Below are 13,015 nucleotides of genomic sequence, written 5' to 3'. Positions count from 1 at the left end.
AATTTCTTTGTTCTTTCTCCTTTATCAATATTTCCCAAGCTTTCTATAGTGAGCACTTGGTATATTAGACATTGGCTCAAAGACCCATCTTCATTCTTTAATTTTCCAAAACCCAGAAATTTGTAATAGTTGATGACATCTTAAAATTGGATCAGTGTGGCATGGTTATAACACTGATAGTCATATTAAACCTGTCACTACATCTGGTGTAGAGACTATTGTCACCCCTTCCAGATTCCAGGAAATAAATTAAAGTCTACTGTGGAAGAAATAAACAAAAAAAAACTTTATCTGTAATTTTTGAAATTCTGAGAACTAAAAATACAATCATAAGGTAATTCACAATGTGCAAGTAGCTTTCTTACTAAACCTAAAATTGCTTTTCATCTTGATCTGGCTATCAGTCAGTTTAGTGAACTACACATTCCAGATAAGTAGCTCAAATCTTTATAGCCATTATATGCATGACTCCTATCAAAGAATCAAAGACAGCATCAGTCCTGAGTGCAGTGTACTCTAAGACAAACACAGTGGTAGGGCGTTTGGCCGACCCGGGTTCAATTCCTCCTCCCCTCTCGGAGAGCCCGGCAAGCTACCAAGAGTATCTCGCCCTCACAGCAAAGCTTGGCAAGGTCCCCGTGATGTATTCGATATGCCAAAAACAGTAACAAGTCTCACACTGGAGACGTTATTGGGTCTCTCGAGCAAATCGATGAACAACGGGAGGAAAGTGCTACAGTGACGAGATTTCCAAAGATAAGATAAACATCAGGGCTAAAGTTACCCAACTTATTACCCATAACGACCTGTCCTGTAGAGCAAATGTAAGAGCAACACTTCATTCCCCGAAGAATACATTCAGATCATGTGCCACTAAAACAAAAGTCAATACATGTCAGAATCTCTGACAATTTACCGTCTACCCACTAAATTTGCCAAATCACATGAAATCAAAATTTTTACATATATGTGTATAGTAATTAAACTTTAGAATCCCTCTTTTATGAAAGTATGTCACATGAAAACAAAAGTTTTCCTCGCCTACTCCAGATGGAATCCCGGTGACTAAGAGCTTCCATAAGCAAGGCCCTCTGTATGCGGGTTCTAGGACTAAATCTCCAGGCTGCATGGTGGCAGAGGATCTGGGGTGTCCCTCTCCAGGTCCTCGCCCACCCAGAAGACTGACTGTCACTCCCACAATTTGCCTCTGAGCACCATCTTAGCACACCAACAGCCCTGGCCCAGAGACTCCCAGTTGAATCTCAAAATGGATTAGTGCCATACAGAGATGTCTCTGGAACCCAACCATTTACAGTCTAGAAATTTATATTTACAATCACATCCATGAGCGTTCTCATGATACTCAAAATGAGCAATGGAAAATAAATTATCTAGCGTCTGCCCTGGCAGGTAGGCTTGAACAGTGGTGGAAAATTCGAGCAAAACATAATGCCCAAAATTAGAGAAAGAGTATTGGGGAGACTGTGTGCCATAGAGGCAGAGTGGGATGTGTGTGTGTGTGGGGGGGGGGGAGATGGATACTGGGGAGAGTATCCAGTGGTGGAGATACTGGGGAGAGTATCCAGTGGTGGTATTAGTGGTGGAGAGTGTGCACTGGTGGAGGGATGGGTATTCCATCATTATAGGGCTGAATCTCAAAAACGAAAACTTTGTAACTATCTCACAGTGATACAATAAAATAAAAAAGTAATGTGGAGTTCATGACCAATTCAATCAGCTTAATCAATGGCTGAACAAATAGCAGTACTCCTACATTATTTTAAAAAATAAATTAAAAAATTAAAAAAAGAAAACAAAAGTTTGTGGGAATTAAGAAAAAATATACATGACAAAACTGTCTGAAAACTGTATATCATAAAATTATTTTAATTTGTATAAAGTAAAATTTATATATAATTTAATAAAATTTTGAATAAAAATTCTTTTTATATAGACAGCTTTATATTAAAAAAACTAACTTGACTCAAAAAGGACTTTTAATTGTTTATATTTACCTATTATTTCCTATATAATTTATACATATTCCTATAAAAGGGGTCTAAGTAAGTGTTTGAGAAATTTTGCTACATCCTTTATAATGATTCGGTTAGGTTGTGGCTTGCTCGAGGTCTTATTTGCCAGAGAAAATGGAAAATTCAAAATGAGTTGTGATTTCACTTTCTTCTTCTCTAATTATGCTTATTTCACAGTAAACAAGGAGTTACAACAGATAATTCTGTCCTATTATATGAAAATAGGACAGAATGAATGCTCCTTGTTTCTTTCTCTAATTAATTATTTCAACCTTTATATTCTTCCCAAACATGGGAAACCTACACAGAGAATGGGATAAGGGGTCTCTCTATAAAGAGACCTCCATTAATCAAAGATGTGTTAAGATTAAATGAGTGTTGAGATGTCAGAAATTTAACAACCTGTACTTAGAATTTTTTTTTTTATTTCCGTGACAGAGTGATAGTACAGTGGATTAGATGCTTGCCTTGCATGCAGCCAATCCAGTTTCAATTCCCAGAACCCCATATGGTGCCCTGAGCACTGCCAGGAGTGATACCTGAGCAAAGAGTCAGGAGTAAACCCTGAGTGCTGCTGGGTGTGCCTCCCTCCCACTCCTGAACCACCATCAAAAAGAAAACATCTACTAGATCCCTTAAACCTCTTTTGCTACAGATATAAAGTCTTTCCGTTTAAATTTATAAAGAAAAAAGATAAACTCTTATTGAAATATATTAAAAGACAAAATAACTGAAATTCAAACTATAAACCACCATTTGATAAATAAATGACTGAGCTTTTCCAGTGTTGTAAAATGGAAAGAAATAAAGATAGTCCTTAGTGTTCCAAGGTGATCGGAGAATAGTATGTAGAGATACGAAATCATAGAATGAAGCATCTACAGTTTCACTATTTTGCCTGAAATCAGTTTTCTCTTCAAAAAGGAACAAGATATCTTGAAGGATTTGTTTGCTATTTAAGAGGTACCACAAGCACAATCTTCTCAAAAGACAAATCAAAGTATTGATTAACAGAAGTCAAATATTAAGCTAAACACTGGCTGTGTGTGTGTGTGTGTGTGTGTGTGTGTGTGTGTGTGTGTAGCAAACTCCTCGTGGTGTATCCACTATACCAAACACCAGTAACAATGATGGGTCTCATTCTCCTAAACCTGAAAGAGCCTTGAATATGGCATTTTAAAAAAAATCTCAGGGCTAGGACAAAGGAGACGATACTGGGGCCTGCTCGAGGCAATCAACGAACAACAGGATGATCATGATCCTGATCATGATATATATATAGGCTGGAGCGGTAGTCCAGCAGATAGGGTGTTTGCCTTGCACACGGCCGACCTGGCCGACCCAGGTTTGATTCCTCTGCCCCTCTCAGAGAGCCTGGCAGGCTACCAAGAGTATCTCGCCTGCACAGCAAAGCCTGGCAAGCTACCCGTGATGTATTCAATATGCCAAACACAGTAACAAGTCTCACAATAGAGACATTACTGGGCCCACATGAGCAAATCGATGAACAACGAGAGGACAATGATACAGTGACATATATATATATTAACCTTGACAACAGTCCTTTAGAGCATTTTTCAAGGTTATGAAATTTGCCCAAGTTCAAGAAAACAGAAAAGTGATAAAACTGGGGTTTGAACCTATCCTCTAATTCTGAACCTTATGCTTTTCAAGACTTCTGTCATATGCGAAATGAGGGATATGAGATAAAGTGATAAAGTATCTCCTGCTCCTATTGAACCCAGCCCGGCTCCATTTTAGGGTTAAATCACATTCTGACACTTTTTAAAGACCTTCATTTTTAAGGTGTGTGTGGTGCGGGGGGGGGGGGGGGTGCATTAGCTTGAATTATTTCTGCTTATTTTGTTGCTTGAGAAACATTGTTTGGAGTCAGTTCACAATAAGATACCAAATATCCATAGCTCAGCAAGACAGTCGCTGCACTAAATTCCTAAATAATAGTCTACAACCACAGAAAATGGGCAATGCAGTACAGAATAATCAAAAACAGCTTCATATTTTCTGGATAAAACAAAGCATCGTTTGTATGAAGGCATTTTTAGAAGGTACCACTGAAAACCAGACTGCAGCCTGGAATGGCTTAAAATACCACATTTAACAATCACATCAATGGCTTTTTAAACTTTAGGAGCAAACAGCTTCCTTTTACTACAAATTCAAAGTGAAGGATTAGATGCAAAACTAATAGATTAATTCAGGACACACTCAAGCTTAGAAACTATCCAATGCCTTAATTAACACCATTACAAGTGTACTTAGTCAACCAGCTGGGTTTAATGACAAAAAGGTGAAGGTCAAATGTTTTTTTAAAAATAAATTGCTTCAATCTAAGCCCCCCTGCTGAAAAAAAGAACACAAATAATTAAACTGAAAGGAAAAGACTAATAAACAATTATTTTGCATATTAAACCTTTCCTTAATCAGTCTATATTTTAATTGAGGCAGCACCACAATTAAAAGTTCACCAAAGTCTGTTCCTCTGCTTCAACTTGGATTTACTTTTTCAGAAGTTTCAAAACTTACTTGACCTTCGGTCCCTTTTACAGGAAAAAAAAAATAAAGTAAATCATTCAGCACCTCTACCTTCTTTAAAAGAACAAAAAGGAAAGACATCCCAATTGTAGTTGAGGTTACTCACTCCCCTGGACTGTTCCAGCAACAGCCCCCCATCTCTGGGGGGTGGGGGGCAGCAGCAGAGAGCTGGAGGGACACCATCAGGACTTTGTAAACTATGTTCTACACCAATAAGGAACAACCAGGAGAGCTGGTGAGGGTGAAAAATTTATAGAGTTTCAAGGTCAGAGAGGGAAGGCAGAACTGGCTTTTTCTGAGGGAAGACAAAGAGCTTTCCCAATGCTTCCAGAATGAAGGCATTATATACAGGGTTAAAGGAAAATGTTTAAAATCATCATCACCTGTATTAGATTAAACAGTGTCCTTGGGCACAGGGCTGGAGGTGTGTGTGTGGCGGGGGGGGAGGGGGGGGTTTAGAGAGGGGGTGCACTGGAAGTGCTGGATCCAAAATGTGATCAACAGTTTTATTCACTATGTGGACACCACGTGAACATTATTAGTTACCTGTGCTTGATAATTTTTAGAAGTAGAAGGGCCCCAGGTCCACAAACGAATCCTCTGTAACTTGCATCTTGCTGGGAGGTATGTTCTACCGTGTCCTACAGATGCTGAAAGTATACACTTGCCCAGACTCTCTTGCAACTAGAATCCATACATGGCTCAGCCATTTGGATTCATTCATATGCCCCACTTTCTAATATACCCTAAGCCTATATTATCCGCAAGATGAATTTGTGTGTGTGTGTGTGTGTGTGTGTGTGTGTGTGTGGTTTGTTTTTGGCAGGGGCCTACGTGCTGGCGCTTAGGGGACCTGGAAGACATTCCTGGTAATAGCCAACCAGGCCATCAGTTTAGTCCTAGGGCCCATGCTATAGTGTTGCAGTGACAGAGACCACCAAAGTCACCCCAACAGTGCTTGGAGAGGGACCATGAGGCAATGTTGGAGAAGGAATGTGATTCCAGGGATCAAACCTGGGTCTGATACATGCAAGGTAGAATCTTTCCAGCTCTTCAAGATGAATTTTTTAATCAACTGATTGTACTATGCTTAAAACAAACCAAAACATTTTAATGACAGGGCTATTGTAGTTAAAAGATTATTAGTAGCAAATACAGGCACTATAGTTTTGTCCATAGCCAAAAACTATATACCAAAGTAAAGCCTATTATAAACCATGAATTCTGGGTATGGTATGTCACTGTGTAGGCTCACAAGTTGCAAGCAATATTACACTGTGGTGAGGTAATACTGATAATGAAGGAGGTGGAGGCAGAAAATCTATTTTCCTCTGAATGTATGGATAATTTTGTAAGAGCTTAGCACTGTAGCACTGTCCTCCCATTGTTCATCAATTTGCTCAAGTGGGCACCAGTAACATCTCCATTGTGAGACTTGTTGTTACTGTTTTTGGCATATTGAATACGCCACGAGGAAATTGCCAGGCTCTGCCGTGCGGGCAGGATACTCTCAGTAGCTTGCCGGGCTCTCTGAAAGGGACAGAGGAATCGAACCTGGATCAGCCTTGTGCAAGGCAAATGCCCTATCCACTGTGCTATCGTTCCAGCCCTAGTTGTAAGAGCTAGTTGGTTGAAAATCATGAATCTTCCCATACAGGATTATGATATTTCTTCTCATTTATTCAGGTCTTCCATTAAGTCCCTAGTAAAGTTTTGATATATATATATGTATATATATAGATATACAAATATACTTTTGAAACGTTAAAGCTTAAACATCTCTTAGGTTGATAAAGTTTATTTCTTTTGTAAAATGAGGTCTTTTCTTTGTATTCACTTTCTAAATAGTGCTGCTATACAGAAAAGTGACTGTCTATGTTGCTTATACACAATCACCTTAAGTTTTGTTAGATTCATAGTGATATCAAAACATATTAAGAGTAAGGAATCACTTCATTTTTCAACCAAATTTTTAAAATTTTAATAACCATAACCTAAAAGTTTCTGGTAAAAGTTACTTAAGAAATGTGGTAGAAGGAGGATTACTCCATGGCTTAGAGGCCAGCCGGGCATTCTAGGGGAAAGGGCAGCTCAGATAGAGAAGGGAGCACCAAATAAAGGGTGTTTGGAGGATCCTCCTAGGATGGGAGATGCATGTTGAAAGTAGACTATAGACCAAACAGGATTGTCACTCAATGGCAATCACTGAGACCACAACACCCAAAAGGAGAGAGAGAGAACAAAAGGGAATGCCCTGCCGCAGAGGCAGGGTGGGATGGGGGGTGGGGAGAAGGGATTCTGGGATCCATGGTGGTGGAAAATGGGCACTGGTGGAGGGATGGGTATTTGATCATTGTATAATCGAAACCCAAGCACAAAAATTTGTAAGTCTACAACTGTACCTCATGGTGTTTCACTAACAAAAATTAATTAAAAAAATTTGGGTCCCCCGCAAAAAAAAATATATTGCCCAACCAAAAAAAAAAAAAAGAGAGAGAGAGAGATGTGGTAGATAACTATAGATTTCTCTGGAGAACTTCAAAATAAAGATAACACCTAATTTCCTTGTATTAGATTAAGGTATCATAAGAACAAGGAAAGAACAAAATAGAAGCTTGGTTGGTCATCCCCACATTATGGTTTAATATTGATTTACCCCCATTAGTCTAACTTAAGGTCATAGAAAAATATAGTGCTCATTTTCAATGATGGAACATTAGCAATAGGTAAATTGCTTTTTTGCCCCGAAAATTTTTGAAAATTTATTGCATTCTCTAGGCATGATTTCTATGCCCTACAGAAAACACTTCTGTTCATTTTTAGGCCTTTTCTAGATTTAAAAGCAAAACATATTTTGGTTAATTTCAGAGTTCACTCTATGGCTTTCTATAGTTTATTATCTCACTATACCTAAGATTTCAGATATTCTTATACACATACAACCTGAATTTCAGTACAGCTCATATTTTTACCTTTATTTTTTTCTTCTAAAACCAGCTGAAATTTTACCAATAGCTTAAAGTAAAATACAAGTGATATTTTCCTTCACAAATAGGAGTTAAGGAGATAACAATCTGTCAATACTTTTAAAAAACACATGCATTTTTGGAAGTATACTAAATTTAACTCATAGATTATATTTTTCAACTTCTCAAAATAGGTTCATCATAAAACTTTAGTTTAAAGGCTGTCTATAAAAAGAATCTACAAAGGATATGAAAAAGCTGAACCCAATAATTCAAATATTTTCTAAATTTCTATGGTCGTGATTTCAAGCATATAAAAATGAATTTTTCCTTTGCCTCTGCACAAAGATTGGTTAAATTGAAAACAGAGCAAAATTTTTCCATATTGCAGGAGATATTATTACTGAAGTTTCAAAGCAGTCGCAGTAGATTAGCCAGCTTTAATTTACAGAGAAACAGCTACGATTTACTTACATAATGAGAGTTGGCACAGAGCTCAACATACAAATGGTCAAATTCCAATTATTTTCCTCAATCATCCTGTGACATAACTTCATTAAGATTTAAAATTCCATCTGCTTTGTTCCCCAATGAATACAACCAGGTTCTAGTTAAGAGGGAAAAGGCACATACCATACAGATGTTTTGTGAGAAATGTTCCCAGTGCTTTTTCAAGTTGGTTTGCATTAGTAAAAGCCATAGTGTGGGAATTGTTATGAAAAAAAGAAAAGATCAGAAAAAAGCAGTAGTTGTTTATAAAGACCAAAGGGGGAATAAACCCCCAAATCCCATGCTTAAAAACTGGAAGTTTCAGGTGCAAATTATGCTCACTGTCTGTCCTGTCTGAAAAGCAAGGAGCTGACTGAAAAGCAAGGATCTGACAATCATTCTTTAGATGGGTTATTTCACACGATCTGGCACTGGTCAGAGGATGGAAGGTGTACTGTGAAAGACATACTAAGTAGGGAATTTTGGCATGGACATCCTGGCCCTGGGAAAAATCACCCCCTGGTTGGCAGTTCCAGTCCTACAGACAGCTTAGGAACTTTATGCTGGAAATTACAAAGGCATCTGAAACAGCACATGAAGTTTCTAAGATGAGTGCAGGTGAGTAAAAATCACAGAGGGGTGGAGGTCAATTAAACAGCCTTCAGAGTTTGCCTAGGACCCAGCAGAGGATAAATATTCCCCTGGATCAGTATTATATGAAGTGAAGACTCTCATTGTAACAATTCTAATTAATAACTCAAAGCCATATTTTATAAGGTTAACAGCTAACCATGTCTTCCTGTTCTATTATTTAAATACCAGCTTCTTATTTTCTTTCTATCTGCTTACATTACCAAGAACCTTCCAAAAGCAATTTTAACAGCTTTATAATAGCCTATAACTTTTAAGGTATTCTGTCATTTTATAAAGACTTGATTTAAAGCCTAATTTGGAAAAAAAAATCTATGGAAAGGGGCATGTAAAGAGTATAGCAGGTAAGGCACCTGACTCACATCAAACAGGAGGATCCTGATAAAGTCCAAGTTACCAAATTTTTTAAAAATCTATTATATAGAAAAAGATGTCTTAATATAATAAATGAAGATCTTTCAAATTCAAATGTTAATTTTAAAATAAATGAGTACTGATAGAAAAATGTTAACTATAATCCTGTGATATTTTGTTAGTAAATTTCTACTTGAATAAAAATTAAACTGAGAGGTGTAGCTCAGCAGTAGCGTGATTGCCCTGCATGCATGAGGCTTGTAGTTCAATCCATAACATTGCCACACATCCCCAGCACCCACCGACTTTGAGACATACCACACACTGCAAGACTAAAAGCAACAGCAAAGGGAAATGGAAAAAGAAGATTTTCCTGGAATTAAAGTTATTTGATATACAAGTCGGAAAACCAGCCATTCTCTAATGACTGGTTAACATAAGATTACAGAGTGGAATGGCATATTTCAGAGAAATTAATCCATGCTAACATATTTTCATGGTGCAAGCAGTAAAATTTTTTTATAATTAAAAAATTATAAAATTTTTCTAGCAAAATAACTGGGCTGAAACACAGAGCAGTCACCAAAATAACCTCCTAGGAGTGGTTTATCACATGGAATGTGATGTAAAGTCACAAGGGCCACACATGCACCAGAACTCTATAAGCAAGAATGAAACCCAAGCCAAATTAGGTAGCTCTCATGGTAATGAAAACTAACAGTCTGGCACTGAGCAGGGCCACACCTGTTAGGAGGAAAATCTGATACTCAAAAGATGACAACCAGTCAGTCAGCAGTTGGTCAAACATATAAAATGCAATCGTATGTGGGAAAAGGAAAGAGCTTTCTAGAAACCAAATTCCTGGACACACCTGCTATCCCTTAATGTCTGTGACTCTGCCTCGGTCTGAATGGCCCGTTAAAATTATGAACCTTAAAACTTTTCTGGGCAAGGATAGGGTTCACGGCTCAAACTCAATTTTCAAAGTCTCTTCTCAGAGGAAAGCGCAGAAATATATTTAGTTTCTCCGTCTCCAGCATGTCTCTGGCACTCTCTTTGTTCTAACCAGATCACATCTCTGACTCACTCTGAAGCAATGAAACCTGCCCAGCCTGAGTGAGCGGGAGCCCACTGACCCAGTACACACGTACCTGCTTCTTTCTTGCTTCCCTTTCCTCCCTCTCGGCTCTTCTTCAGCACGGCCTTTAACATTTTCAACACTCTTTAGCTTCTAAAGAGAAAACAGAAGAGGAATTAAGGACCTTAAGTTTGAATACATACTGCTTGTTGACAAAAGAACTAAGTGTTCAACTTTACAAACTGTGAATATTCCTTGAATTTTCCATTAATTTTCTGTGACTAAACTGGGGAAATAAATGCTAAAGACTAGTGTTTATAATTTTTTTAGAAAGTGATCAAAAGATAAATTTAAGAAAATGTTTAAATAATAAAGTGATCAGAAAGTTACCATCTTGTCAGTAAAGTTGTTTTTTTTTTAAACCACAGCAGTGCATTCTCAGCATTCCACATCTAATTAAGGTTACAGGCTAAATCTGGGTCTGTTACTGTAAGATCTTTAGCAGAGAAAAGCAGGTCTCCCAACCATAGTTCATCAAAAGAAAGTAGATAAATCAAAAAGGTAATAGTTAAGAAGGAAAATACACAGTTAAACCCAAGCTTTATGAGTTTTGCTGATTATATAATAAGAAACCTATTTTAGATGATTGTCAGAATGAAATATAACTTACAAATATTTGTGAAATAAATTCAGTGAGAATACGTTTTCAAGCATGGTGTCAGGGAATCAGATCAAACTGCACACACAACACAATGACCTTTTATGACACAGAGTTATAATTTGGGGGCCGGTGCAGAGGGAAGAATGAGAAGTGAAGAACAGGCCTGAAGCACTGTGGCAGGATCCTTTAAATCAGTGTTTCTCATCTGGGGACCAAATGGCCCCCTGCTCACCTGCAGATTATGTCAAGGACTCCACAGGTGAGAAATTTCACATAATGGGGGTGGGGAATGGACACAGCACAGGACTAGAGGGCCAACTGGTGAGGCAAGGAGAACTACTGAAAGGAAACCCAACTGCAAGGGGGCTATGGTAGGAGAAAGACTAAAAAACACTGATTCTAAGAAAAAGTTGACTTTTAAGCATACTTGTAAACAACAGAACAATCTATGGCATAAAATGGAACACAACACCACCCTCAGAACAGGAAACAGACAAAAGAACTACTGTTTTATCTTTTAGCCCTCTGCCTTTAGTTCTTTCTTCTCCCCATAAACTAGATGGAGGGAGACGGCCAGACAGCTACACACAGAACCAAACCAGTGTGGGCAGCGTTGCCCATCACAACCCTCCGAATGCAATGAATGGAAGGTAGACAGCAAGACAGCTGTACTCACAGGAGAAAGGGACCCCAAACCTGCCTATTTTTAGCTTGAATGAATGCTTCAGATGGCTTCAGCATAACACAGCAAACTCTGAACCCTTGTAAGCAGAGATTTGCTGGCAGCAATGAGAGGAATGAGGAATCCCAATGTGCTGCCATTCACAAAATGACAGAGCACACGCACACAGGGTGACCTTTCTTATCACTTAGTCCAGACCTGTATATATTTTTCCAAGCCCTTGGTTTTCTCAGATGAAACCCTGGGAGGAGGAGTGACAAGTGGCAGGAGGGGGTTCACTAACAAGGAGGTTAGAATCCAAGGTTGCACACAGGCTCCAGGCCAGGGTCAGCTGTAGTCTCTCCATCACAGCTTTGGGCAACAGCAAACAAGCGAAAAAATAAAGAAGAGTAAGGCTACCTAAGAGATACAACCAAGACAGGTAAAACATAGGGAAAGTCAGTGAAATCTTTTAGGGTTAAATCGTTTTATAAACCATTTTTTCACATATACAAGGAGTAGGGATTTCAGCTTAATTACTATGGAAGCAGGGTGGAGGAGGGCCATGGGAGACCACACCTGGCAATGCTCAGGGACTACTCCTGGCTCTGTGCTCAGGAGTAACTCTGGTGCTCACTGGGCCATGCAGTGTCAAGGATCCAACTGGGCCAGTCTGCCACATTTCACAAAGCAAGCTCCTTACTGGCTATACCACTGTCTCTCCAACTCAAGTAATCTTTTAAAAACTGCTTCTCACAGGGCTGGAGGGAGTACAGAAGAAGGTGTTTGCCATGCATAGCTATGAGCCACACAGACTTTGGGTCCCCTGATGACTATTCAGTTCTTGTTGCTTTTTAGGCCATGGTTGGCTGGAACTCCTAATGACTTTGAATAGTTCTACTTTAATCTGTATTATTTAGGATATATTTATTTATTTATTTATTTGGTTTTTAGGACACTAAATTCTAAATTAGGGCCAGAGAGATAGTACAGCAGCCATTCTCAGTCATCACATCCACCTCCCTCAGATCCCCAGCGTCACATATGGTGCCTGGAGCGTTGCCAAGGGTCAGTCCTGGGCACCACTACATGTGGCCCAGACAAGCAACCACCCTCAAAACAAATGAAAACAAAATTATAATGTGACTTGAATGAGCTCATGTGAAGATCCTGGGCTTCACCTAAAATGTAAAAACTGAATCTGGTGGCAAGAGAAGATCGTGATGAAGCCAAGAGGGGTAACATAAGAATTATTGGAGTCCCAGAGGGACAGGAAGAAAACCTCGATGAAGAAGAAACTGTCAAAGAAATCATTGCTACAACATTTCCAGAGCTGAAGAAAACTTGTGACCACATTCAGGAGGCCCGAAGGGTACCAGCTAGAAGAAATCCGAATAAAAATACCCCAAGACACATTCTGATCAAAATGACCAAAACCTTAGACAGAGACAAAATTCTGAAAGCAGCAAGATCGAAGAAAGAAATCTCTTACAAAGGAGCATCCTTAAAATTCACAGCTGATTTTTCTGATGAAACCCTCATGGCCCGAAAACAGTGGTGGGACATAGT

At 38.8% G+C, this 13,015-nt stretch overlaps 1 protein-coding gene across 3 annotated transcripts in view; it reads right to left on the bottom strand.

The window, feature by feature from the left end:
• TANC1 (tetratricopeptide repeat, ankyrin repeat and coiled-coil containing 1) overlaps positions 1–13,015 on the bottom strand; it is a 262,094-nt gene that overhangs the window by 147,035 nt on the left and 102,044 nt on the right. For all 3 annotated transcript variants that reach the window (XM_056110165.1, XM_056110166.1, XM_056110167.1), the window contains exon 3: positions 10,198–10,277. In XM_056110165.1, the coding sequence (XP_055966140.1) occupies positions 10,198–10,258 (61 nt within the window). In that variant the 5' untranslated portion in view covers positions 10,259–10,277. The remainder of the gene's footprint in view (positions 1–10,197; positions 10,278–13,015) is intronic.

This window comes from Sorex fumeus, unplaced genomic scaffold (genome assembly GCF_029834395.1).
Source record: "Sorex fumeus unplaced genomic scaffold, SorFum_2.1 ptg000009l, whole genome shotgun sequence".
In the NCBI taxonomy this organism is placed as follows: domain Eukaryota; kingdom Metazoa; phylum Chordata; class Mammalia; order Eulipotyphla; family Soricidae; genus Sorex; species Sorex fumeus.
The sequence above is the reverse complement of the archived record's forward strand: the minus strand, read 5'-3'. Positions and strand labels throughout refer to the sequence as shown.